At 41.2% G+C, this 26,608-nt stretch overlaps 1 protein-coding gene across 1 annotated transcript in view; it reads left to right on the top strand.

Annotated features, from left to right (window-relative positions):
• The first annotated feature begins 1,233 nt into the window (after positions 1-1,233).
• Cpvl (carboxypeptidase vitellogenic like) overlaps positions 1,234-26,608 on the top strand; it is a 116,313-nt gene continuing 90,938 nt past the window's right edge. Inside the window, exons 1-4 of the mRNA XM_042685059.1 lie at positions 1,234-1,408; positions 9,456-9,574; positions 24,920-25,034; positions 25,957-26,015. Coding sequence (XP_042540993.1) covers positions 1,234-1,408; positions 9,456-9,574; positions 24,920-25,034; positions 25,957-26,015 — 468 coding nt within the window. The remainder of the gene's footprint in view (positions 1,409-9,455; positions 9,575-24,919; positions 25,035-25,956; positions 26,016-26,608) is intronic.

Here is a 26,608-nt window from a genome sequence, read left to right as displayed (position 1 = left end):
ACTTTGTGATTGTAAGTCACTATGATGATTAGCCTGATGAATAATCTAAGCATATATCAGATTGCAAGATAACTGGAAAACTTTGCTACTACTAAATGTTATGACTTAGTATCTTGAATTTACTTACCAGATAGCAGTAAATGTGAAGGGATTTGAAAATACTTGTGGGATTCCCCCCCTTTCTTCTTTTTCTTGTGTCCTTATTATCTGTTTTAGAAAAGTAATAAACAACCCACGATGCTGAATCATTCAAATTTATTTTGACAGTTTAATAACAAGGAACCTAGTACTGAAATGTGATTGTTTTGCCACAGATTTCATAGTTAGATTGTAGGTTTTAGTGATTTGTAAGAGATGAAAGGGATAACCAGACATCAAATCCATTGCTGTGTGTGTGTGTGTGTGTGTGTGTGTGTGTGTGTGTGTGTGTGTGTGTGTGTGTGTGTGTGTGTGTGTGTGTGTGTGTGTGCCAGTCCTGGGGCTTGAACTCAGAGCTTTAGTCCTGCCCCTTAGCATTTTTGCTCAATGCTGATGCTCTGCCATTTGAGCCTCAGCCCCACCTCCAGCTTTTTGCTGGTTAACTGGAGATAAAAGTTTGCAGGACTTTCCTGCCCAGGCTGGCTTTGGGTAGCCAGGATTATAGGTATGAGTGATTGGCATTCACCTTTATCACTTATTTTAAAATTCCCTGAGAAGTGCTCATGGACACTAGACATCTCACATTTGCTCAAGCTGGCCCATGGTTGCACCATGACCCTTTGCACATTTCTGCAATTTGTCTGTGTTCCACCCACCATTTATTTAATTTTCTCAGTAAGGCCTTCCTGCAACATCTTACTGAATGTACTCTCAATCCCTTGCCTTGGTTTCCTGTAATGGCAGGATGGTTTCTACCACTTATTGGTGATCAATTAATAGAGGGGTTTTTGTTGTTGTTGTTTTGCAATCTAACCGTCCATCAAATTTGCTTTCCAGATGACATTTTAAAAATATAAATTATTGTCCAGTTTCATTGTAAATCCTTTGAAGAATTCCCTCTCTAGATTGCCAGGGTCAGAATGAGGAAGGGTCAGTTTTACATATTACAATTTAATGATAATGTTCAAGGGCCTGTGTATACACAATGAAATGTTTTTGAGTGAATGAATGAATTTCTTGTGGGTAAAAGGGCTAGCAAATGCTTTTCTGATTCCCTTGTGGAATGTTGTCATTTTCCTCTTAGATCCAGAAGGCATGGCTGGTGTCATGTGGAAGGTGATTGTTTTGTTGGTCCTCTTGATGGTCATCCCTGGTGATGGTCTGTTTCGCTCCTTGTACCGCAGTGCCCAGGTTTCTGCGCCTCCTACGGGAAATGCAGGAAGGCCCTTATATCTTACTCCTTATATTGAATCTGAGATGATCCAGGAAGGTGAGTTTAAGTCAGAAAATCGTTGGTATGCTTTCTATATTTCTTTTTTAAAGCTCTTACCCCAAGGTATGCAAAATACATTTCACTACTTTTACTCAATTGTTTTATTCCAAATATTCATGATTTGGTATCATCTATTGTCTGAGTTTTAAGCCAAAATGAGAAATAATGACAGTTGGATTATTTGCCTAGTTGCATTGCAGCATTTTCTTTCCTTCTTTTTAGTTTTGTTGATTGATTTTTTTTTGAGACACTGGGATTTTAACTCAGGGTCTCTTGCTTGCTAGACAGCCTATCACTACTTAAGGAATGTCCTCAGTCCTTCACCTGTTTTTCAAATAGGGTCTTGCTTTGTGCCTGGGCAGGTCTGGCCTTGATCCTCCTATTTACACGTCCTGAATAGTTAGAATGGTAGGCATGTACCAACATGCCCGGCTTTTTATTGGTTCAGATGAGGTTTCTTGAATTTCTTGCTTAGATTGGCCTTGAACCACTATACTCCCATTCTTAACCTCCCAAGTAGCTAGAGTTATAGGCATTAAATTACCACATTGAGCCAGAGTTGCAACGTTTCTATTTATGAAATGAGTGAATGCCGGTCCCCCAGTACATTGGCAAGGCTACTACTACTAGCCTTGAAATGTAACTATATATTAAGCTTAGCATTCTGCATAAACTCATTTACACATCTCAACAGAGGGCAGTGTGCACATTTCACTCGTGTGAAAACAACATCAGAAGAAAGCGAAATTACTTGACAGAGCTCACATAAACACCAGCTTGTGGACATTAGCTTTATGCTCTCACAGTGACCCATACCCACTCTATTGTACCCCTCACCTGCCAAGTACAGATACAGCTGAGACCTCAGCTCCTTGTTGATAAGATGGAAATTTAACAGCTCACTCAACTTTCAGGAAAGTTATGAAAAGCCAGTGAGGCGGGGAAGAAAATGGCTTTATTTCTAAATTATATGTTTTACTATTAGAATTATTGTACCAAAAAAGAAGTAGGTTTCATTTGGAGTAACCAGAGACAAAATTTATAATATGAATCTGCTCTTAATGTGTTGAGGTAAGTTACTTTAGTGACTTTAATTGACTTGATCTTTTCTTGGCAGGAAACTTAGTAGACCCCTGCACTGTATAATAAAATATTCAGATAGCCATTTTGAAAACTGTTCAGAAAGGAAAGCAGAGAGGTGGAGTGGTCACCAGAGGGAGCAGTGGGGTCAGGAAAGGGTCTTTAATGAGGACAGGAGAGCCAGGTGGCTCACACCTGTATTCCTAGCTACACTGGAAGATGAGATCTGAGGGTCATGGTTCAAAGCCAGCCCTGGCAGAAAAGTTCATAAGACTCTTACCACCAATTGACCAGTAAAATCCAGAAATGGAGGTGTGGATCAAGTGGTAGAGGACTGGCCTTAAGTTAAAAAAAAAATCCTAAGGGAGAGCATGAGGCTCTGAGTTCAAACTCCAGGGCACCACAAAATTAAGTTTGCTGATAGAAATGATGGGTTAAGTGGTGTTGGTTAGAGCAACCAATGCTGGAAGTGTTGAATAGAGAAAATATAGAGGAGAGACATTTGCTCAAGGACAACGCCAGCCCTGTCCAGGGGTTTGTGCCTGTGCAGCTAGTAGATTGGTAGATGGGAAGGGGCACATGATAAAAGAATTCTGGAGAAATTATCATTTTAAAGATAAAGAATAACTATACCTACATACTCCAGAATGAAGTTTAAAAGAAAGCAAATGTTCATCCATTTCAAGTGTTCCCACAGCCAATAAGATGCCATCTATTTCTGTTTTCTTTAAAAGTCAAGACATTTTTATACTTTAGGATTTTTTGTTCTGCTTATGTCTTTTTCTAAAACACACTAGCTGACACGCCATCTCTTTTCTAAAGGAAGGTAAATACTCTTTGATGATGTATTGAATGTATTCTAAAAAGGCTTTATTTTCCCTTGATGTAAAAAGCCATAAAAAGATGGTTGGCAGCCTTAAACAAATCCAAAAGGGCAGCAAGTCAAAGTCAGCATGTGACTGAACTTACCACATTGGGTCATATGCACCCATTTCTGCTTCCTCATTAGGGTCTGATGGGCCACATTCTGCTCACTAACAATAATCACCTCAAATCTTTACGTGAGAGCTAAAGAGAAATTAAAATACTCATTACAACCACGTCCTATCTGCATAGGGGCAATCAAGATGTACGTAGGTCATATGACTTCCCAAAGGGATGCAGATAATAAAGCTAGCATTGCAGAGACTGGAGGACATGCAGCTTTTCCCCCTTCTTCTCTGTGCTTGCCTGCTATAATTTATTTTCATTTGTCTATGAAGCTATTGTTTTCTGAAGTGACCAGGTGCACATATGTGAAACAATGAAGGAATAAGGCAGGGCATAATAAAATGCTAAAGTACTCCAACCAAGCAGGAAGTTTTGAGCAGTAAACTGTCATTTGACATAACTCAAGGAGAAAATAATAATAATAATAGAGTATTAAAAAGCATAAACAATTAACATTTAGCAATTATATCCCTAATACTTAGCACAAGTACCTGTATGTAATAGGCACATAATAATACTTAAGACCAATATGGCTAACAAATATGAGTAAATCTGAGTTCTAACCATGTCCCAGGCATTGTGTTTTACAACCATTAGCTTATTTACTCCTCAGAGGAACTCTAATGAAGAATATGCAGTTATGATTCCCATTTTGCACACAAGAAAACTAAGGCATTCTCTTCCAGAGCTTTGCAACTACTAATTATCAGAGATAGAATCATAACCTATGCCTGCTAGCCCCAGAGCCTAGGCTGTGGACTGCTGTACTGTGCCTAGCCCCAGATAGGATGGTGCTATGTGAAACTTGGGGAAATAGAGGAAGATCTGAGTGTGTACCAAATGAGGGAAACAGCTTAAGGGTGAATGACTACCGTGTGTCTGTGTCCTGCACCTGTTAGAACCAGGAATATTGGGAAATCTACCTGAGAGATTGTCTACATCCCTGCTGCTCATCTTTTCTTGCTTATGGACATCAATGGCTATGGACTAAGTAATATTGGAGAAAGATACTAGGAGGTGGTTTTGTCTTCTATCTTTCCATAGCATGCCCGGCACATCTTCATCTTATGAATGACAATGTTTAAGATATAAAACCTGTACCTATTGTCACTTTCTCATGTTCTGTTATACAGTCAAAATCTTTGGATGGAATTTTAAGTGACTGATCCAAAGCTGGTACATCTGGGTATTCAGATGTGTCCCTGACAACATAATTAAGGATAATTATATTCATTTGCTGTGGAAGTTCAGGAAGCTCTGGACAGATGGTCAGCTTGCTTCCTGCAATCCTTTTTGTTTATCGAGTTTGTCAAAACTCCAGAAACGTGAATCTTAATATCACAATAGAACATTTTTTTTTGGAGATGAACAGTAGTTCCCAAAACCACAAGGGAAATTTTTATTTTCTCCTTTCGTTCCCAATTAGCTGGCTTAATTTTATGTAATTGTAATTACATGTTTACTTTCTCTGCAGCTAGAATAAATCCTTATTTTCTGGAACAAAATGTAGGAGGCAAATTTTAACATGTTTACAAACAGGACATTTTCACAAACTTTAAAGAAAATTTTGCAGTTAGCCCTTATGTATTATTGTTGTCTGGTGAAATTTTGTACTGTACTGTATTGGGGATAACAAATGTTTTGTGCACCCAGATTAGCTGGTGCTAGCCTTTCTTTGGCCATACTCCAATCTTTTTTCAGGGGAGCGAGGGCAGTCATGGGGCTTAAACTTGGGGCCTGAATGCTGTTCTTGAGCTCTTTTGCTCAAGACTAGTGCTCTAACACTCTGCATCACAGCTCCACTTCCAATTTTCTGGCAGTTAACTAGAGATGAGAGTCTCACTGACTTTCCTATCCAGGCTGGCTTTGAACTGTGATCCTCAGATCTCAGGTTCCTGAATAGCTAGGATTATAGGCATGAGCCACCAGCTCCCAGTTGCTCCAATAATTTTGCAAGTGTTAAATCACAAAACTGTTACCAACAGTAAATAACAAAGGGAGAAGTCAAATCACTTCTAAGAAAACCTTTTCCTTTTCTTAAAAAAAACAAAAAACATTTACATGGTGAGTCACAGTGTCAGAACGAGAAAAACACCTACATCTTGGAAATTTTCCACATTCCATTAATAGACTGGAAAGACGAAAAACAATCAAAATATATGAAAAGTTTTTTTTTTCTTTTTATTTTTGTGTCAGTCCTGGGGCTTGAACTCTGGGCCTGGGTATTGTCCCTGAGCTCTTCAGCTCAAGGCTAGCCCTCTACCACTTGAGCCACAAGCCACTTTCGGTTTTCTTAGTGGTTTATTGGAAATAAGAGTCTCACGGAGTTTCTTGCCCAGGCTGGCTTTGAACCGCAATCTTCAGATCTCAGCCTCCTGAGTAGCTAGGATTACAGGCATGAGCCACAGGCGCCTGGCTGTTTTTTGTTTGTTTGTTTGTTTATTGCTTTTGTTTTCTAACTTTTGATTATTTTACCGTGACTGGATGAATGGGAATTTCAAACCTTTCACTAAGTAAAACACTTTTTTCATGGACTACAGAAAAGATCTAAATTTCTTAAGAGATCTTCAAGGTCTTGTCTTCCCTAGGGGAATGTAAATTAAGCCAATGCACAGTCTATCTGACCTGCTAAGTTCATTCATTTTCTTTCCAGCCATCCTTTCATTAGCATTCATTCATTAAAAAGTGTTCTTTGCTGTGTGAAACAGCATGTATCCCAGGAGTTACACAGACAAATAAGAAATTCTCTGCTTGCCAGTAGCTCCCAATGGAGGAGAAAAGGGATCAAATGTGCCTAACTACCAGGTAACAGAGAAGCAACTTTGGCTTCCCAGAAGGGAGGGATGAGTAAGCATCTGACTCAATTTCTGGCAGGCCAGCAGAACCTGTGCTGTGCTGGTGTCTGAGACAGATTGATTCAATCATCTCTCACCCATATTCCATTCCCTCCAGCTCTTTCCTATTATATATTTTCTCTTTTTCTTATTATACTTTGACCTCTCTCATTTTTCTCTGTCTTCTTTCTTGAATTACCTTCTGTCCATTTACCTTTCTCTGGTCCAAATCTCACCTATTTCCAACCCTCAGTTTTTACTCATTTGCTCCCCTGATTTCCTCTCTCAGGGGTGGAGTGAGATGTGTCTGATGATCTTTTTATGAGTTGAAATTAAAAATAAAGAAGAAAGAAATAACAGTTGGTCAGAATAATGAGGGAATAAGAAAACACCAGCAAACATCACTTTTCCCCAGATTCCTCCTTTTCCTTTGTTCTAGAATTCTCTGTCTTTCCTTGGCTGTTTTCTTCTGTGTGGGGTCTTAATCCACTTTCTGCTGCTATACGTGATGGACAGAGTAATTTGCAAAGAATAAAAGCTTATTTCAGCTCACAGAATGGAGGGCTAGGAAGTTCAAGATTGAAAGCTGAATCTGGTGAGGTCCTTCTTGGTGGTAGTTACTATGCCGAGTACTGAGACAGCCTCGGGTATTACACTGAGACCAAAGTTCCTAGCTCAGGTCTCTCCTCCTTTTCTTGAAAAGCAACAGTCCCATTAAATGATAGACACACCTTTAGAATTTCATTTAATTACCTTCCCAGTACCCTACTTTAAAGTAGCATAATCAAATTATTAAGTTTAGATTCTCTTGCTTCACCACAATGGATAAACATCAATATGAAGTGTTTTTTTGTTTTTGATTTTGTTTTGTGCTGGTACTGGGGTGTGAACTCAAGGTCAGGTCTCTATTCCTTAGCTTTTTCTTACAAGGCTGGTGTCCTACTACTTGAGCAACATACCTCTACTTCTGGTTTCTTGTTGGTTAATTGGAGATAAGGAATCTTTTGCAGGTTAATTGGAGATAAAGGATCTTATGGACTTTTCTGCCTTGGCTGGCTTTGAATCATGAGCATCAGATCGTAGCCTCCTGAGTAGTTTAGGATTACAGGTGTGAGCTTTGGCTGAGATATTCAAGCCCTGACAGGAGAGATAAGTGACCTTTCTTTGCAGCTCTGCAGAGTTTGCAATAGATTACCTACCCTGGGAGAACTGGGCTGAGATAGAATCTCCCTGAAGTCTAGACTTCATTTAAGATGACCATCCACTAAGGATAACCACAACTCCCATTGGATACATTCTCATTTCCAGTCCAACTGCCTGCTCAGTGTGATCATCAGCATGTTCTTATTGATGCTCACAGAAAGGCTCTTCCACCCTGTATGGATGGAGTCAGTGTCTATATTTTCCACAGGAGGAGAGGCTCAGAGGTGAAATGATTTTTGGGAACTCTTGTTAGGATTATAAACCAAATTTGTCCCAATAGGGAACCAATGCTCTTTTTACGGTGCCAGCCCAAGTAGGACTTCCAAGTTTCTGCCTATTGAGACCCTTCCTCTGTCTCCACCTCCTCTGCTCCCAGCCACTGCTCATTGTGAGTGTACGCATGTCACAGACGACTTTTCTTTGTAGACTTTTGTATGGAAACTTTTTGACCCTTGGAACCCATGAAGAGTCCACTTTTCATAAATTGGAGGCACAATGCCTGCCCAGAGAGCCACAAAGCTGCCCACCTATGCTAAGCCCAGCATAGTATTAGGGAGAGGGAGCTGTGTTCTAGAGGAGATTCCTCTTTCGGGAGGCATGCGCATTTTAAAAGAGAAGCATGTGTCCTCAAAGCCGTGGTGTACTGGGGACAGGGTAGCAGGGAGGACTTTTAACACCTATTCTCTTAGGTGTAAATATTCTCTCTGTGCTGATTTCTCCCCATGGATCCATGATGGGAGGTAGAGGCTCACTCACACTTCCAGAGCTCATCACGGAGCCCATCTGTAGTTGGTAGCAGTGTGAAGGGATCAGCCTTTCTCCTTTATGCATCCCTATTAAATAGCTTTTCTGTAGGGATTTAGCATTTACTGGAACCCATTCTTTCTCTCTACTAAAGAACTCTTCTCCCATCAAACTTCTATTTCCTTCCTATTCCTTGCTACTCACTTTTCCTTCCTTCTCCACTCCTTTCCCAATCACCACTCCTCCAACTTCTCGTTACTTAGATTTTCAATAATGTCTAATCCAGCATCGCTGTGACATGCAGGAATAGGAATATCCCTGCAGTCCGACTGCTAAATAGACTTCCCAGCTCTCCATTTCCCACTGTGTGACTTTGGGCACGTTACTAAACCTCCCTGTGCTTTACTTTTCTCATCTGTGGAGATAATAATTACATTTCTCTCGCATAATATAAAGCCCTTTGGACAGGGGTCTGGTGAGTGTTATCTTTATTAGTATTGCTTATTCCTGGACATCGTTGACTGTCTAGACATTCTCTCTTTGTCACTTTGCTACCACAATAAGAAAGCCAGGACCTCTGCTCTCTGTCTCTTTCCTGTTGTCCTGTTTGGTTCCTTCTGAGTATGTATGAGGTCACCTCTTGCCTGCCCCCCTACTCACCATCTTCAATCACCTCAACTGGTCAGGTGCTTCAATCTACTGCCTTTGGAAGACATGGAAGGCTTTTGCTGTCCTGAAAAGGAGACTGTGGCACACGGACTCTCCAAGACTGAAAGTTGTGTGCCTACATTAGCTTCCCTGCACCTCACTCTTATGTGTTAGGTGACTTTATCTTCCCTTTTCTTGATAGCCTAAGATGAGCACCTTGGTTGAAAAAGATGTTACGGTAAGTAATAGGTTTTTCTTTCAAAAGTTTTTTTTTAATAAAGCTCATAAAGTGTTTTTTGATCCTACCCCCAGAAAGGCTTAAAACTTTCCTTTGCTCTTGGGGTAACTGTGAATGGGGAATATGTAGGATCTATGAGAGAGGGGACTAGGATCTGCTAGGTTGTTGCTTCTCCTGCTAAGTCACTCACAGCCTTCTGATTTACCTTAGCCCACGTCTGGCTGCTCAAAGGGAAATCTCACTTAGGTGAAGAAGGCTCATATGACATAATTTTTAATCTTTGGGTAATTTTTTTTCTCCTCACTAGGGAAAAGATCGAGTTTGGTCATTCCTTTTCAAGGAATTAAAGTGAAGAGTTTCTCCGGCTACATCACCGTGAATAAGACTTACAACAGCAACCTCTTCTTCTGGTTTTTTCCAGCTCAGGTAGGCTCAGGGGGTACCCAGCAGAATGAACACCTGGGCGCAGGCTTGGACCAAGGAGGAAAAATGTTAGCCTACTGACCTCAGTTTTTTGTTTTTTTTTTTAAGAAAAAAGGAACAACGATCTTTTAAAATTGTAGCCTAAAAATAAGTGCTAGCATTCCTGTTTGCATGATATTCCTGTGTAAAGGCAGGAAACAAATGTTTGTGGAGGTACTGGAGGGGATCCAACCTTTTAAATTTCTTATAAGCTTATTTGGGATATTAATACAATCAACATCTTCCTGTTTCTTGCTATCTTTTAGTTGTTTTAATTTAAAAACACTTGGGGAATGGGTGGGTACTGAGGAGCCAAAGGAATGGAAGATGGCTAAAAATACCAGGAATTATATGTTGCAGCCTATGTAGACTTAGCCCTCCTTAGCTGACTTGTCTGCGGAGTGGAGCAATCCCTATAGACACAAGTGGGAATGTATGAAGGTCACAGGATACTTCTTCATGAACAAGACACTTTAAAGGTAGGGGATCTGCTGGGCATATCAATAGAGGTGTTGATCTGCATAAGCAAATTTTATCCCATGATAGGGTAATTTTCAATTTCAATTTGCCAAATTGGATTTGCTTTTGAAGCCAGAGAAAGCAAAGAAAACTCTATCCCTGTGGAGAGTGGTATTTATATTTGCATATGATTTGCATACAGCACTGTTGCATATATAATAGCTGGGTAAACTGTTTACTCTAGGGTCATTTCTAGGTTAAATTGTTTTTATTGGTACTGTTGGATGTGTTTTTTGACTTCTCAACCAATTGGCCTCTTACGTAGTTGACCCCAAGGAAGTCTGTTCTCCTGTGAACTGGGTGGGAAGGAAGCATGTGAGGAATGGAGAATTCCAGATACTTTTCAGTTGGGTCCACAATAGTTCTTACTGGAAGGTTCTCTGGAAGGTGTTTTGAATCTCTCTGTCTCTGTCTCTCTCTGTCTCTGTCTCGTCTGTCTGTCTGTCTGTCTGTCTCTCTCTCTCTCTCTGTGTGTGTTTGATGCTAGGGTTTGAACTCAGGGCCTGTGCATTGCCATTTAGCTTTGTTCTCTCAATACCACTTGATCTACAGCTCTCCTTTCAGGTTTTTGGTGGTTAATTGGAGATAAGAGTCTCATGAATTTTCCTGCCGTACTAGATTTGAGCTGCAATTCTCAGAGCTCAGCCTCCTGAGTATCTAGGATTACAAGTGTGAGCCATTGGTGCCCCGCTTTGAATACATTTCTTAGTTCTTCTTTGTTGCTACTATTCTATGAGGTGAGTGAGGTGTGGAGAGAGCAAACTATAAGGAGATGCTCTGTCTCAGATTGGAGTAAGAGCAAGGTCAGCACCTGAGTGTCAGCGTGCTCCTGTCTCCTTCTGGACCCATCTCTGGACCCAGTTGAATCCAGAGGGCCTGGGAGTCTGAGATGTGGCCCATAGAACATTCTATCAGGGCCAAGTACAGAACAGAGAGGGTAGATAATGGACCCACAGGAGTAGTCAGGAAAGTGACCAGTCCACAAGCCTTAGAGGCTTGACACAATTAAGTCTAAACTATGACCTCATTGTAACAAGTGGAAAGGACTCTGAGTTTTCTTCCCTCTCTCTATTCCTCTCTTCTTTCTTCCCTCTCCCTCCCTTCTTTCCTTTCCTTCCTTATTTTCTTTTAGGTTACAATTGTATTTATTTCAAAACTCAGGTTTGTACTCAAATCCACAACTGATTTGAAGTTTCGGTGAAGTTTTTATTTTCAGAATCATGTTTCCTGATTTTTCCACCTACCTGTATTTCTGTATTATATGTGTACTATTCTGTACATCGTAGTTTACTATCACATCTCTCAATGTTGATTGCAATCATTCATTATTACTTAGACTTAGTTTTCTGTGGCCGCTATAACAAATTGCCACAGATTTGGTGTGTTGAAACAAGATACATGTTATTGTCAGTTTATTTATAGGTCACACTGGTCAAAATTCAAGGCACAGGCAGGGTTGTGATCTCCCTTGATGCTCTAAAGGAATTCCTTACAACTGTTTCTACCTGCATCCTTGGCTCTCAGTCCTTTCCTCTACCTTGAATGCCTGCAATGGAAGATTGAATCCTTCTCAGATTGCTTCACCCTGCTCTTCTCCATGCCTTCTCTGACTCATCTTCTGTTTTCTTCTACTACTCTTAAGAACTAAGGCAAGACAATCTTATCTCAAGATCAGATGATTCATCACCTTAATTCCATTAGAAGTTTGACTTCCCTGTGTTTAACACGGTAACAGGATCCTAGGATCAAGATATGACCATCCTTGAAGAACTGTCCTATGTAAAATGAATTTTTGACAATTTTCTCTTTATTAGTGATTCTCAACATGTTATTTACTGGTGATTCTCAGGTTTGATTGTGTTTAAAAACTACCTCTGACTTTACTCAGAGGTTCAGAGGGAAGAAGCTCTGTAATTGAGAGAATCCCACAAGTTGCAGAATTACCAAGTAGACCATGCTTTGGGAAACCATTTCTCCAGCCTATGGACCACTGCCCTGTGCCCATAGCTTCAGCTCAATGGTGACCCAATGGTGACTCAATGGTGATGGAGTGAGTGTCCTATCTCTTGCTGCCATATAAGGTGAGAGTCAGAATGGGAGTCTGACAAAGCAAGTGTTACCTTTGGCGGTCAGTTTTCCTATTCCACATGGGATTTTACTCAGACCTGCTAGGGTTTACTTTCTCTCACCCACCCTCCCACCCCACCTTTCTGTTACACTCTACACTCCCAACCTCACCCCAGCCGGGGAAGCTTGATCTCCTCCTTTCCCTTCTGCTTTTTTCAGTCAGTTCTGGATGCTAAATTGCTTTAGTACTGATTCAGATTTGTGAAAATAATGATGGATGGTGCAAGAAGAAATCAGACAGAAACAAAGCAAAATCCTAGAGTTTTTTTTTTTTTCTTCTTCTTGCTTCTGTTGCAGTTTTGTCTGGAATGCATGGGATCTGCAGTCATTGTCAAGTTGCTGAGAGGTGGGGGGGGGTGTAGATTCTGCACTGCTTGCTGGATGCATGACTGAGGTCTAAAGCTATTTACAATGAACAATGGTGGGCCAGTCGGTTGTTAGTTTCTTCCCCTTAATTAAGTGAAAACCTTGCTATGTATCTACTAGCCAGGTTATGTTCTTTTGGGTCCAGTAAATGGTCATAAACACATCCTAAGATAACCCTGGAAGACATGGACAGGAGGCAGTCACAACAGGAAAGAAAGCCTTTAAGCATAGTGATCATTTAGAATCATTTGACAAGCTTCAGGAAGAGGGGCCGAGTTCTATAAAAAGACTACACTACAGACAGGTGTTGCTGGCAGCTGGGATAGCTTGTCCCTTACTGGGAAGGCCACATGTAAAGCCAAGTAGCTGATGCTTCCAGCTGTAAGTTAATGGAACAGAACCAGTTTGGGTGAAACAGATAAAAAAGGCTGTGAGAAGGAAAAGCAGTGGTCAACAAGACAAGGGAGAGTCTCTTTCACTTGGCAGAAATATGAGTTCCTTGCCTGTCATAGGGAAGCAGCTGACATTGTCATCAGTAGAGAAATGACCCTTCAAACAATAATAAATAAAGCAGAGAAAAATAGAGATCCAGGAAGGATGCCACACTTGTAATATCCTCTGAGTAATTTTCTAGGATGCTGTTTCTCAAATTAGTTTTGTTTTCCTGTTATTTCTGTGAGACTCTCCTGTTGTTGTATACAAATCAACGCATAATGAATTCTAGAAGTCAAAATTGTTGGTGTGCAGGGGGAATGCTGCAGAAATGAATAGCGTTCTGCATGGGGGGAAATGCACAAAGCCAGTAAAAATGCAACCATCAGGCCAGCCGGGGCCAGGCACACTGCAGGTGGGAAGCCCTTATTTGTGAGATAGGACTTGCATGAGAACTGTAGGCAGGAATTCTTCCCATATAAGCTACACCTTTTCTTTGTTCAGGGAGCCACTGGCTTCATTGCTTTTTGTCAGAGCTAAATCTCTCTGATTAGCTGTTATACACACACACACACACACACACACACACACACACACACACACACACACACACACACTTGGGGATGGGTCACTTGTGACTGTGATTCCCTACTAGCTAGCTAGGAGGACTTTAGTCTGAAGCAAGCCTTGGGAAAAATAAAGCCCCTATCTGAAAAATAACTTAAACAAAAAATGACCAGGGGCACGGTTCAAGTCATAGAGTGCCTCCTTCAGTAAGCACAAGGCCCTGGTTCAAACCCTAGTATTGCTAAAGCAAACAAGCAAACATACAAACAAAAGTAGCGTAGGAAAAGTTTTTTTTAAAGGAGCCTGGGATGCTATCGTTCAGTGAACATTGACTACTTGCTAAATTGTTTCTTATTTTCTCCTTACAAGAACCTCATGAAGAAGCCATTTTTTTCTTCATCTTATAAATGAGGAGGATGACAGAGAGTAAACAATTAACCTCAAACTATTCAACTAGAATGGACAGAATTGGGACTTAATGCTTCAAAGTTGTAGGCCTGTCCCAAAGAAACATAGGTCCCATGGTTTCCCTTATTTGCAATAACCAGTGTATGTCTGAGTCAAGCAGAAAAGGTCAGATAAGTTGATGTTAGGGAAATGAACCCCAAGATAAGTATTCAAATGTTTTTTTTTCTTTCATGCAATTGTTTCTAATATATTTATAAGATGATTTCTTTGTTGCTTTGTATGTCCCTCCCCCACAGTATAACCCCTGCTTTTACTGTATTTGATGTTGGTATAATTTGTGGAGGGGAAGGGCAAAAACAAATAGTTTAAATAGGATACAGGTGGACCCATTGCAACAATGAGGTGTACAAGTTGTTATGTTGAAAAGGAACTTTACAACTTTGGTGGGGCGGGGGGAGGACCAGGTAGGGAGGGGGTATGGGAAGGAATGGGAAGGGGAAACAAAGGAGGAGGCAACAATGCTTGATAAGAAATGTACTCCTTATCTTGCCCATGTAATTGTAATCCCTCTGTACGGTATGTTCACAATTAAAAAAAAAGTTGTAGGCCTGTGACCTAGAAATCGTTGCTCGTGGCCATGATGTGTTAGCTCCTAAGAAAAGTAGTAATGAGAAGCATGGAGTACAATGATCACTTCTTAGCTGGTCAGGCTTGAATAGAAATTGTGACCTTAGTATGTATGCCCTAGGACCTTAGTAATTTTCCTGACAGTCCTCACTTCAAAATGAAGTCAAAGTAGCTACTTAGAAAAGATTTTGAAACACCTCAGGTATTGTGGAGAAGTGCCTGACACAAAATGTTATTTTTATTGCAATTATTAATATTAGTTTGAGTGCTATTAACACAAATGCTGAGCAGAACTAAGCCAGTCACAATTTAGGAAATTAAAGAAGACAGGAAATACAGGAAATTCCAAATCAGAAGAACATGATCACTAGCCAACAATGCAGACTAATTTTAATTTGGTAAGGAAATTACTAAGTGAAATTGGAATTTTTCACATTTAAGAAGATAACAAGACATATAGGTTATTAGTTTAAAATTATCTTCCTTCTTGGTAGAAAGAGAAAGATATTTTTGATGATAAGATAGGGTAACAAGGCATTGGTGGCTCATGTCTGTAATCCTAGCTACTCGGGAAGCTACGATCTGAAGATCATAGTTCAAAACCAGTCACAGGCAGGGAAGTCCATAAGACTTTTACCTCCAATTAACCAGCCAAACGCTGTGCCTCAAGTGGTAGAGTGCTTGCTATGAACAAAAATGCTCAAGGACAGGGGCCCAGGCCCTTAGTTCAAGCTCTAGGACTGGCACCAAAATGAACAACAAAAAAGAAGCCATGGGAACATAAGTAACTTAGATTCATTTGAGGGAATTTTTGATATTAGCACCCAAATACCACTTCAAGTGCCATAGAGCCAAACCTTAGACATTCAGACTTAGGCCTAAACCTATTTCCTGAAGGTCCTATCTTATTCCTTTGGTCCAGAAAATGACCAGAATTTCTCGAATCACTTTGTTGCTTTCTAATGGGTCAGACAAGGCATGCCAATCACCTGGGGGCAGTGTATGAGGAGCCAGGTTTTGCTAACCTATAACCTGGAATTGACCATCCAGTCCAAGGGAAAGGAGTCGCTCTGATGCTTTTGATTCCAAACAAGGTGTCTTCTGCTGTGGTGGTGGAATAGTCCAAAGTTCACTGGGAAGCCTGTAGGACAGCACACCCGGAGAGGAAGTGAAGTTGTGGAGTCAGGCCCTCATGTCAGCCACACTGCCTCTTCCGGGAGTCAGGATTTATTCCGGAATAGAGAAAACAAATGGAAGAGAACAGGGATTCTCAACTTGCTGCTGCTCATCGGAACTCCCCAGGTAGTTCAAAAACGACAATAGTTGCATGGTGAGCATTGGTGGATCATGCCTATAATCCTAGCTAATCAGGAGGCTGAGAGCTGAGGATCAATGAGGATTGCAGTTTGATCCTCAGACTGGGAATTAACCAGCAAAAAGGCCAGAAATGAAGTGTGGTTGAAGAACACTAGCCTTGATCAGAAAAAGCAAAGTCAGAGCAAGTGGACCTGAGTTTGAGATCCACTACTGGCACACTTAAAAACAGCAACAAAAAATAAACTACAACAAAGGCCCACAGCTCAGGGCCTGGAAGTCCAGGAAATCAATATTTTTCACATACTGCACAGTGATCCCAGACCAGCCAGCCAGTCAGTGGGCTTATATTTGAGAAAAGAGAACTGGAAATCAGGACACAGGGATTTGAATTCTAGGCCTGCAATTCCTACCTGTTTCACTTGGGAGAAGGCATTGCTACATTCTGGGGTTCCATTTTCTTTTTAATAAGGAAGCAACAGTGTTCAACCTGGTTGCTGTCTAGGGTCCTGTCTCTGTCTTACACACTGCAGTTCTATAGTTTCTGTCAGTTTGTCCACAAGGTGTGCTTAAATAGGCCACCTATTGCTTAAAAACATCCAAGAATTCCAAATCAGGGTGAGAGTTGAGTGCATATGGCCTTGGTTATAGTTTCCTCCAAGATATTCTTTAAAGAGCTTTGTCCCTTGGTGTATGCTCTTAGTATGATTTCCTCCTTCACTGAACCAAACCGAGACTGGGCTTTGTAATCACCATACATACAATAGCAGAATTGATGGTGGGTGACTTCTTGCTTAGATTATACAGGACCTTGCTGCAGGTGCCTTGTCTCCCCAATTACACCTTCAGAGGGAAACATGCCTTGCTGGAAGAAGCCATGTGGAGGAGCTCACACACAGAGGAAGTGAAGCCCCCATCCTCCAGCTAACACCAACCTCGCAATAGGCTCTTCCAGGCTCAGTCAAGCCTCCAGATCACTGAAACCCAGTTGATGATATGTGGACGGCAGCCACCATGAGAGACTCTGACCTAGAACCCCCAGCCAGGCATCCCAATCTGCTAACTCATCAGGAAAAGGAGGGCTAGTACATTATTAGCATTGTTTTCCACACTTCATTTTGGAGAGATATTACCCAATATCAGATGATGAATTCTTTGGTATCTTATGATGGGAATCTACTTCCTAATCTTTGGAATGAGAACCTACGGAGTGGTGTCTACTATGCCAGGATTTCTGTGTCTTGTTATTTTGCCTCAACTCCAATTTTCCCTTACTGGCTCCAAGTTTGAAGCATTCTTCTTCTTCAGTGAGCATGATGTGCAGCTTTGTCAGTAGAGGGCGCTGGTGGGACATTGCAGGAAGAAGTTGGCTTCTCTTCCTGTTAGGTCTCCCATGTTTTGCTTTTTCTTGGCCTGGCTACCCAGTCTGTCCACAGTCTGTATGTAGAAATACCCAGTAGCACTCTGCTGTAGCTAAGCATCCAGACCACCAAGACCTTCAGTAGAGCTCTGGCTCTGGTCTAGGTGATCACCTGATCACAGACCTCCCCATGTAGCCCAGAATTGCCTGCCAGCAGGCTCCTCACAGCCCTGTCCTCTCTGCAGAACTTCTCACCAAACTTGGCTATTTTCAGACCAGGCAATACCTTTTACCCACTACCTTTTCCAACAAAGTCTGGGCCACAGCCTTGGCAATCACCCTCACCTTCTCCTTGTGAATTTATCCACCCATGAGCACTCTCTCTTAGGTGAGAATATTCTTTAGAATTCTTTTTACATGCTTATGGCTTGCTGCCTACTGTAATTTTATTATTCATATGCAGTTTCTTGTTCTTTAATGGACACAGGACACATGTTGGTCTTGAGCGATCACTGAGGCTCCCAGAGCGGCAGGCCCTCTAGTGATCTATTCCCATTTTTTTCCCAATGGGGTCGCTGATGCCATGCCAACCAGGGTCAGAGAAAGCAATGAGATTTATAACAGAAGTAAAGGTGTTATAAGCTAGAATTACAAATGAAAGTTACAGTGTGGTTTGTAATCTTATGATTGGGCCCTAAGAGCTGTAGCTACGACTTATTTCTCTCTTGCTCAAAATGATGTTGGGCAGGAAATTAGCTGCTCTCCTTAGAAAAGCAAGGTCTTTCTGGAAAGGCCTCAGGAGTCAGAGGAGTTAACCCCTTGTCCTCAGCCCTGCTTTGTCCAAGACCACGGCATCATTTGCTTCTTTCTTCTCTCTTGGCAGCTCAACATACTTTGCTTCTCTTGGAACTTGAGTGAGTAGGCCACACTACATTTTCCAGGTCTTTTTAGATCAGGCGTAACAAGGATTAGCCCTCCCTCCTCCTGGAAGTGCAGTGCTATTGGCTGTTTGGGTCATGTGTTCTTCCTTGGACCATTTGGTGAAATGGTTGGTCATGTGATATAAAAATAATTCTGGACCTTCTCCATGATTCATGGGAAAAAAAAACATTCTTAGAAAAAGCATGTAAGAGGACAGTTTTCTTAAAATGTGTCTGTTCTGGTGGCTACAGACACACTGGTGGGAAGCAAATACCAGAGATGGCAGATGCCGATGTCTTGTTCACACTTCCCTCTGTGTCTCTGCCATATGCTTGCGGCGTCAGGAATCCGAATGAACAGAGGGGATGTGAGATGGAATAGAGAGAAGTTAAAATCTAGGTATCAGTAGCTTGCACTTGAAACCCTAGATACTCAAGAAGCTGAGATGTGAGGATCATAATTCAAAGCAAACCAAGGCAGAAAAGTCCGTGTGTCTCTTATCTCCAGTTCACCAGCACAAATCCAGATTTGGAGGTGTGGCTCAAGTGTTATATTGCCCGCCTTGAGCAATAAAGCTCAGGAACAGAGCAAGGCCCTGAATTCAAGCCCAATACAAGAAAGAAAGAAAGAAAGAAAGAAAGAAAGAAAGAAAGAAAGAAAGAAAGAAAGAAAGAAAGAAAGAAAGAAAGACGGAAGGAAGGAAGGAAGGAAGGAAGGAAGGAAGGAAGGAAGGAAGGAAGGAAGGAAGGAAGGAAGGAAGGAAGTGTATTTGAATTGTGCCAACACCTTTATGTGTCCACTGCCCTTTGGAAAATGAAGTGGAGAGCTGAGTAAACTTCTCATCCATTTTCTTCTTGAGCATCTAGAAGGAAAAGTGGGACTTCTGATCTATCCTGTTCTTTCTAAAGTGCAGCCTTCTGGCAGGAGGAACAAAGAGAGAAGCCACTGTAATTGCTGCATGAAAGAAGGAGAGCCAGTGAGAAGATGAGAACAGAGAATGAGTGAAAGAGTCTTTGGGCCTGAAGGCGGTTCAAATGGATGAGGCAAGTCAAAGGTTGATCAGAGTCAGGCAGAGCGTGAGAATGATTTGAAGAAGGCTTGAACAGGATTTTTTTTTTTAAAAAAAGGTAATTGCAAAAGCTAACTCTCCACATGAGTGATCGCTATACAGGAGAAAGATTCCTTACGACACAGATGTGTAAGAAAGTTATTCATATAAGTTGGGAGTATGTGCATAGAATTAAAATGATATTAGATAGCTATTAAGCATTCTAGTTCCCAAACTAATTGCTTTAAATTAAACATTCTGCCTTGATTAACACCATTAGCATGGCAGCTGAATATCAGTGGAACTAAATCTGTAAAGCAAAGTTCAAGTCCATTCAAACATACTTGGGGGAATTTAGAGACATTTACTTGGGGGAACTAATGACTTCAATTAATGTAGAACACATTACTTAAACCAGGCAAATGGTCTGCCTCTGCCTGTACAAGGGAGGAGAGGCCTTAATTAATTTACTAATTGCATGCCTAATTTCAAGTATTGCCATTGATTTGGATCTGTTAGAAATTCTGTAGCTGCTTCTGTTCACCAAGTCCGATGTTCCTTACTGGGACAGAGAAGAAAAGATGGCTATCACATTTGCTAAGACACCTGAATTTCTCTAGAGACACCCCAAGAAAACCTTCTGGGTCAGCCGGCGCCAGTGGCTCACACCTGTAATCCTAGCTACTCAGGAGGCTGAGATCTGAGGATCATGGTTCAAAGCCAGCCTGGGCAAGAAACTCCGTGAAACTCTTATCTCCAATAAACCACCAGAAAACCAGAAGTGGCACTGTAGCTCAAGTGGTAGAGTGCTAGCCTTGAGCTAAAGAGCTGAGGGACAGCGCCCAGGCCCAGAGTTCAAGCCCCATGACCGACAAAAAAATAAACAAATAAAACCTTCTGGGTTAAAAAAAAAAACAAGCAAATGCCATAAATGTACCGAATTAGACAAGTCTTTAGCCCCTACCCTCATCATATTAACTCACTGTTTCAGTGATGCATTTATGGCTTGAGAAGAACGCTGTGTCACTATCAGAAGTGATAGTGTCTAGGAAGACCTGCCCTCTGAAAAGCAGTGGAACAGATAAGTGCTAATATAGTTTCATTTCCTTCAAATGACCATCCCTAGATGGTGAAGAAGTGACTGAGGAGCACGGGGACTGAAAAAGCAAGGAGAACCCACCAAACAACCCAGTTTCCTACACTCCTCCCTCCTACTCAGGCCATCTGTAAATTGCTAGCATCTATCTACTCCAGGATCAGCGAACATTTGCTGAACACATATCACATACCATTGCTGGGCTTTATGAGACATACATCACCTAACCCTCCCATCATCCATCCATTGTATGCAGCAATGATTGATCCCTATTTTAGACAGAGTAGATCTTCCTGCTATCTTGAAGTAGGGAAATAAACCTCTGCAAAAAGTCGAACAGTGGATAACCTACCTACCTCCTTCTAGGCCGGAACAAGTCATTGGAGGAGTGGCCCAGTTCATGAATCTGCCACCAGGGGTCGCCCAAAGCATTGAAAGGGTATCTGAGGCAAAACCATGGTGTTTTTTTTTGTTTTTTTTTGTTTGTTTTTTTTTACTGAGGAAGGACCTAGATTTGTGAGAAGTGGGAGCCCTCCCCTTGTGTTATTAGAGAGACTTCTCACGTAAAAGACGTAGATTCCTTTGCTCCTTCTGGAGTATTTAGAATTCATTTATCCATTCATTTTTGATCATTAGTTCTTGTTGTAGTATTCTGACCTATCAATCATTAATAAAGGTTAATTTTCTTCTTAATTATATGGTTTTTTCTTAATATAAATGTTTATTGGTAGGGTATTATTCATTTTCTAGGATCTTAGCTCCCATGTTACCTCATAATCAGATATCTTCTTTGGGTATTAACTGTGGTGTCCCTCCTTCCTACATAGCCCATCTATGTAGTTACTTGTTTAATGTCTGTCTTACAATAGGTAATTAAAAATCTGGGGAAATGAACATTTCTATGGCTATCTGTAGGATTCAGATTACTGAGAGTGGGGGGATTTAAAAATATATATAAAAACTTTAGTTAAGAATAATTACTCTGTTGATAATAAACAATTAAGAAAAAATTAAACTTGAAAAAGTTAATGCACAGATTATGCTTGTTTGTATACACTTTGAATCATAGCTAGGATGCAATTAACGTTTTGCAACATTCACTTAACCCCAAGATTCTCTTTTTATGTGTTTTTGTTCAAAATGTGTAAGGTAAGGGCTGGGTCCACTGGATTATCAAAATTGAGGACTTAGTATACTGCCCTTGAGGACTGTCCAGAATAAACATTACATCATTATTGTGACATAATTAGAACCAACTATCACAACCTCATGGCATGATGGCATAAGTCATATTGACATTGAAAGTCTTCATGTTATCCATGAACTCCTGAGTATTTAGCATTAATCACGTATATCTTCATATCTGGTACTGGACTTGGATGTTTGCAAATGAGGGTGGCATGCATTCTCTAGCTACTTGATTCATCCAAGATCAAAGACTCTGATGTATGATGAGGGTGGGGGTGGGGAGGGAAAACCAGGCTGCCTCAAGGGCCATGAAACTCATTCACCTTCTTCAGGAAAAAGCACCTGATAAGGAGCCAGGTCAGCTGAGGTTGACGGCATGCACATGTGTGCTCTTATTATTCCAGCATTCCAAGAATGCAGAGTCCTAAGCTTTATAATTGCCTAAGAAAGGTGTTTGCCATGGGGATGTTTGTAGTGTGGCCTCTCCCACTAATTTTTTTTTTCTTTTTTCTCAAGAGCCCAAAGATTCCTTTCCTCCTGTCAGGTCACAGGAAGGGACATGGAAAGCCAGGGGAAAATAAGGAGGTGGGTGAAGACCAGAGGCCATGGGCATCCTAAAGGGTAAACACAATCTGTCTACCTCACAGATTCTCAGTCCTCCAGACACATGAGAACTCTTAGGAGCTTTTGAGAAAGGTGGAGGGCTCCTGCTCCTACTCCAAGCCATAGGAATTACAGTTGTTGGGGTTTATGCCCATGCAGAAGTATTTGTCAAAAAGACAAAAAGCTCTCCACATTGTTTCAATAAGTAGCTGAACTAGAAAATTACTAACTCACCGCAGCTCACCGTGGCCCTAGAAGTTCAAGTGGGGGCCTGGCTGTTCCTTGGAACCATTGAACTCCAGCATCTCACCCTCCCTGGAAGGTAAGAGGAACAGGGATTACTTCCTTCTGGTACCCATAGTTTTTCTACTTTCTAGTATTTGGAATTCGGCCTCATGGCTGAGTGTATATAAATAGAAGGTGGTCCTGGTACTTGGCATTAAATAACACTAGAGGATCTAGAGGAAAACACTACATGAATATTCAAACAAAACACACATCAGGGCTCCTGGCAGGTTGACATAAAACTGGTTATTCTTGTTATAGCATGATTTCATGCACACTTTTAAAACAGTGTCTAAGAGAGGCTGTGAGGTAGGGATCAGAAGCCATTTGTCAGCTTAGGAAACTTAAGTTGGAAGAAACAGAGGACCCGGATGTCATGACGGTTATGTGACCAAGCAGAGCAACAACATGCCTGGATCCCATGTCTAGAGCCCAACGGCTCTGAAAGACTGTCTTTAGTGGTTCTTACTTTGATGTATCAGGCAAGACCTGCTCAATCACATGAGTAGTTCATGTGACTTATTTACTTAAACAGTGAATCGGGAGAACTGAATAGTGAAGACGTGACTGAGGAGCATGGGAACTGAAAAGCAAGGAAAACCCACCAAACAACCCATTTTCCTACACTCCCATTCCCTACTCAGGCCATCTGTAAATTGCTAGCATCTATTCACTCCAGTATCAGCAAACATTGCTGAACACATATCACAAACCATTGCTGGGCTTTCTGAGAAGTAAATCACCTAATCCTCCCATCATCCATCCATTGTATGCAGCAATGATTGATCCCTACTTTACAGTTTAGTGAAGTGAGGCCCAGAGAGCTTCTGCAGCTGCATGTACTCACCCAGCTTGGGGCCACTAAAGTTTAGGATTAAATTCAAATGGTGTGTGAGGTCCTGCTCAACTCTTAACTCCTGATGCTGTTGCCAATGCTTGAAGTTACAAGCATTGATTGGAAGACCTGGTATGTGGACCTGTGATCTTACTGTTTCTACCTGCTTTCTTTTTCTTGTTGTTGCTGCGGTGTGTACACTAAATATTTATCTATTCATGCATTTATTTATTCATTTATTTGTAATCATGTTGATGAACATGATTACATGTTCTTTGGGTAGTTTCCATTTTTTTAAATTTTATTTTCTTGTGAAGATGCTACACAGAGAGGTTACAGTTACATCAGTAAGGTAATGAGTACTTGTGGGGCATTGTTACCCTTCTTTGTTTTTCTCCCACTATCCTTTCCCTCCCCTACCTCCCCTAACCCCCCAAAGTTGTAAGGTCCATTTCCAACATAGTGTCTTGTGAGTCTCATTGTTGTAATGGGTCATCCTGTGACCTTGTTTCAACATTTTCTTATTCCCCTTCTCCTCCCCAACTTAGATAAATGCACATATAAGATGCAAGGTACCAAAATCAAATACAGTGACAACAGGGATTTACCATAGGAGGAAGAATATACAAAAGGAACAAAAACTCACACAGTACATTAAAAACAACAATAAAGAAAAACTTCTTATGTCCATATCTTTGGGTTCATTTCGCTTAGCATCATCTCATATGGTCATATGTACATAGCTTTGAGCTTTTCTGCTCATCTGATAAGATTATCCTAGACACATACCAATTATTGCAAACAAGGGAAACCATGGGACCTATATTTCTTTGGGTCTGGCTTACTTCACTTTATATGATTTTTTTCAAGGCTTTCTATTTCCTAATAAATGGGGCAGTGTCATTCTTTCTGATCCAACTTTTCCCCCTCTTCAGGCTTGAACTCTAGGACTGGGCACTGCCCCTGAGCTTCTTTTTGCTCAAGGCTAGCACGCTCCCACTTGATCCACATTGCCACTTAGGGTTTTTTTCTGGGTAGTTTATCCGAGATAAGAATCTCATCAACTTCCTACCTGGTCTGGTTTCAAACTGCAATTCTCAGATCTCATCCTCCTGAGTAGTTAGGATTACAGGCGTGAGCCGCTCGTACCTGGCTTCCAATGTTTATTTTTCAAAATTACCACGAACATACTTATGCAAGACTTCTAGGACACATATTTGAGAATATTTCTACAAATATACTTAAAAAGTGTGATAGTCATTCATACTTTATTGTGCTTTTATTATAAAGTAACCGTTGGTCCACATTCATTAGTTATGTCATCGAACGTTCTAGTGCTTAGAAGTGATCACCAGAATGGCCTCTCACAGCAAGGCTGCTGTCCAGACCATGCTGGGCCCACCAGCACCCTAGGCCCACCAGCACCCTAGGCCCTCATTGCCTGTGGTGCTTGTCTTCCAGGTTCTTGGGTATGGCCTCCACCTGAGTTAGTCTCCCCTCCTCCCATGGCCTTCTCACCTTGTGTTGGAAGGTGGAGCCCAGCCACAAGGATCTCAGTAACACCTGCCATCAGTGCACACGTTGATTATCACTGGTTCCTCTATTCCCTCTAGATACAGCCAGATGATGCTCCAGTTGTGCTTTGGCTTCAGGGAGGCCCAGGAGGTTCATCCATGTTTGGACTCTTTGTGGAGCATGGACCTTATCTTGTCACCAGGAACATGACCGGTAAGTGTTGTTTGGATTGTGCTTCCTGGGCAGAGTATTTTGCCTGGATCTTTTGTCTGGTTCCAAAACTAATTCAGAGTGAATTCTGAACCATTGGGAATAGCTTGAGAGTTCCAGATTATAAAAACACAAATCTCTGGCAATGTGTATCTAAGAAGGAGGAGCTACACGAATGAATTTCTAGCCTGGTTTAACTTTCTTCCTTGAAATTTGGGTGAAAGGTTCTAAGCTATTTTCTTAAAGTCTGCTGCTAACTTAAGTATTGTTGATATTTATATTACTAGTTGGGAGAGCCCTTGGGCATGGACCTAATGAGGGAATTGTATCCCTGATTATTCACACAAATGGAACACTTTATGGTTCAGGTCCTTTAAACAGTTTAGCAGAGAGCTGCATGGTTGAGGGTGAAGTGGAGGAGGGAATGAAGAGAGCAACATCTCACTAAAACCCAGAATCATCTCCATCATTTTTCTCAAAAGAGATTGTTTATTTTCTCTGGGTCAGAATTCCTAGTGTGAACTCATTTGTGACTCCTGCCAATATTATTTAAGTTGTTCTCTTCCATGTTGGGTGGGAAGAAGAGAGCAAGAGGCCTGGGTGCCGGGTGGAATGATTAATCAACTGGAAAGGCAGGCACGATTGCATTGGCTCTTCATGAACCATTTGCCTGGAGTTTGCTTTCCAGGCTTCCACTTAGATGTAGAAACCTCCTGGGTAGGAAAAAAAGTAAAGGAAAAGAAAGAGAGCAGGGAAAGGAGGGGAGAGGAGGAGGGAGGTAAAGAGGGGAGGGAAGTAATGTTCAGATGTGGTCTGTGATTCCTCTTCCTGAGAGGCCAGAAAGGGTCTTGGGCTCTGAACCAAGTAAAGCCTTACCTTCAATGTTTCCTTGTAAATCAGTCTAACTCCCTCTTTATTTTCATAGTTTGTGCCAGACACTTCTCTTGGACCACCACATTTTCCATGCTTTATATTGATAACCCAGTGAGTACCATACAACACTCTAAAATACCAGTCTGGTTTGTCTTGTCTGTTTCCTTTCAAGTAATTATAATCATGTGCTAAATAACGATATTTTGATCAATAATGGGCCATCAGATTATGTTGGAGCTGAAATGTTCCTATCATTCAGTATATTCACTATCTCTTTTCAATGTTTATGTATGGTTAGCTACACCGATGCTTACCATTGTGCTCCAGCTGCCTGCTGAACCCAGTAGTAAATGCACAGGAAATAGACTGTGCCATTTGGGTTCATGGAAGTGTATTCATCATGTTCTTACAACACGGAGCTCAGCAAGGATGTATTTCTCAGAAAGCATCTTGATCAGTAAGCCATGTGTGACTCTGTAATGCACGATTCTATTTAAAGGTGTATGACTTTGTATAACAGAGTGACTTGGAATGGTATCTGACTTTGTATACATTGTATGACTCTATTTAAAGCAATGTATGATTCTATTCTAAAAGAATAGAGATAAGTGTTGCAGTGGTTCACCCTTTATCTCACTGTGATTCCTCTTCCCTTCCCCAAGTCAGATAACTTTTTCAATCTTTTTTATATATTTTTATTGTAA

Source organism: Dipodomys spectabilis, unplaced genomic scaffold (assembly GCF_019054845.1).
Source record: "Dipodomys spectabilis isolate Male_0828 unplaced genomic scaffold, ASM1905484v1 ptg000092l, whole genome shotgun sequence".
Lineage (NCBI taxonomy): Eukaryota > Metazoa > Chordata > Mammalia > Rodentia > Heteromyidae > Dipodomys > Dipodomys spectabilis.
Note: the sequence above shows the minus strand (reverse complement) of the source record. Positions and strands in the feature narration are given on the sequence as shown.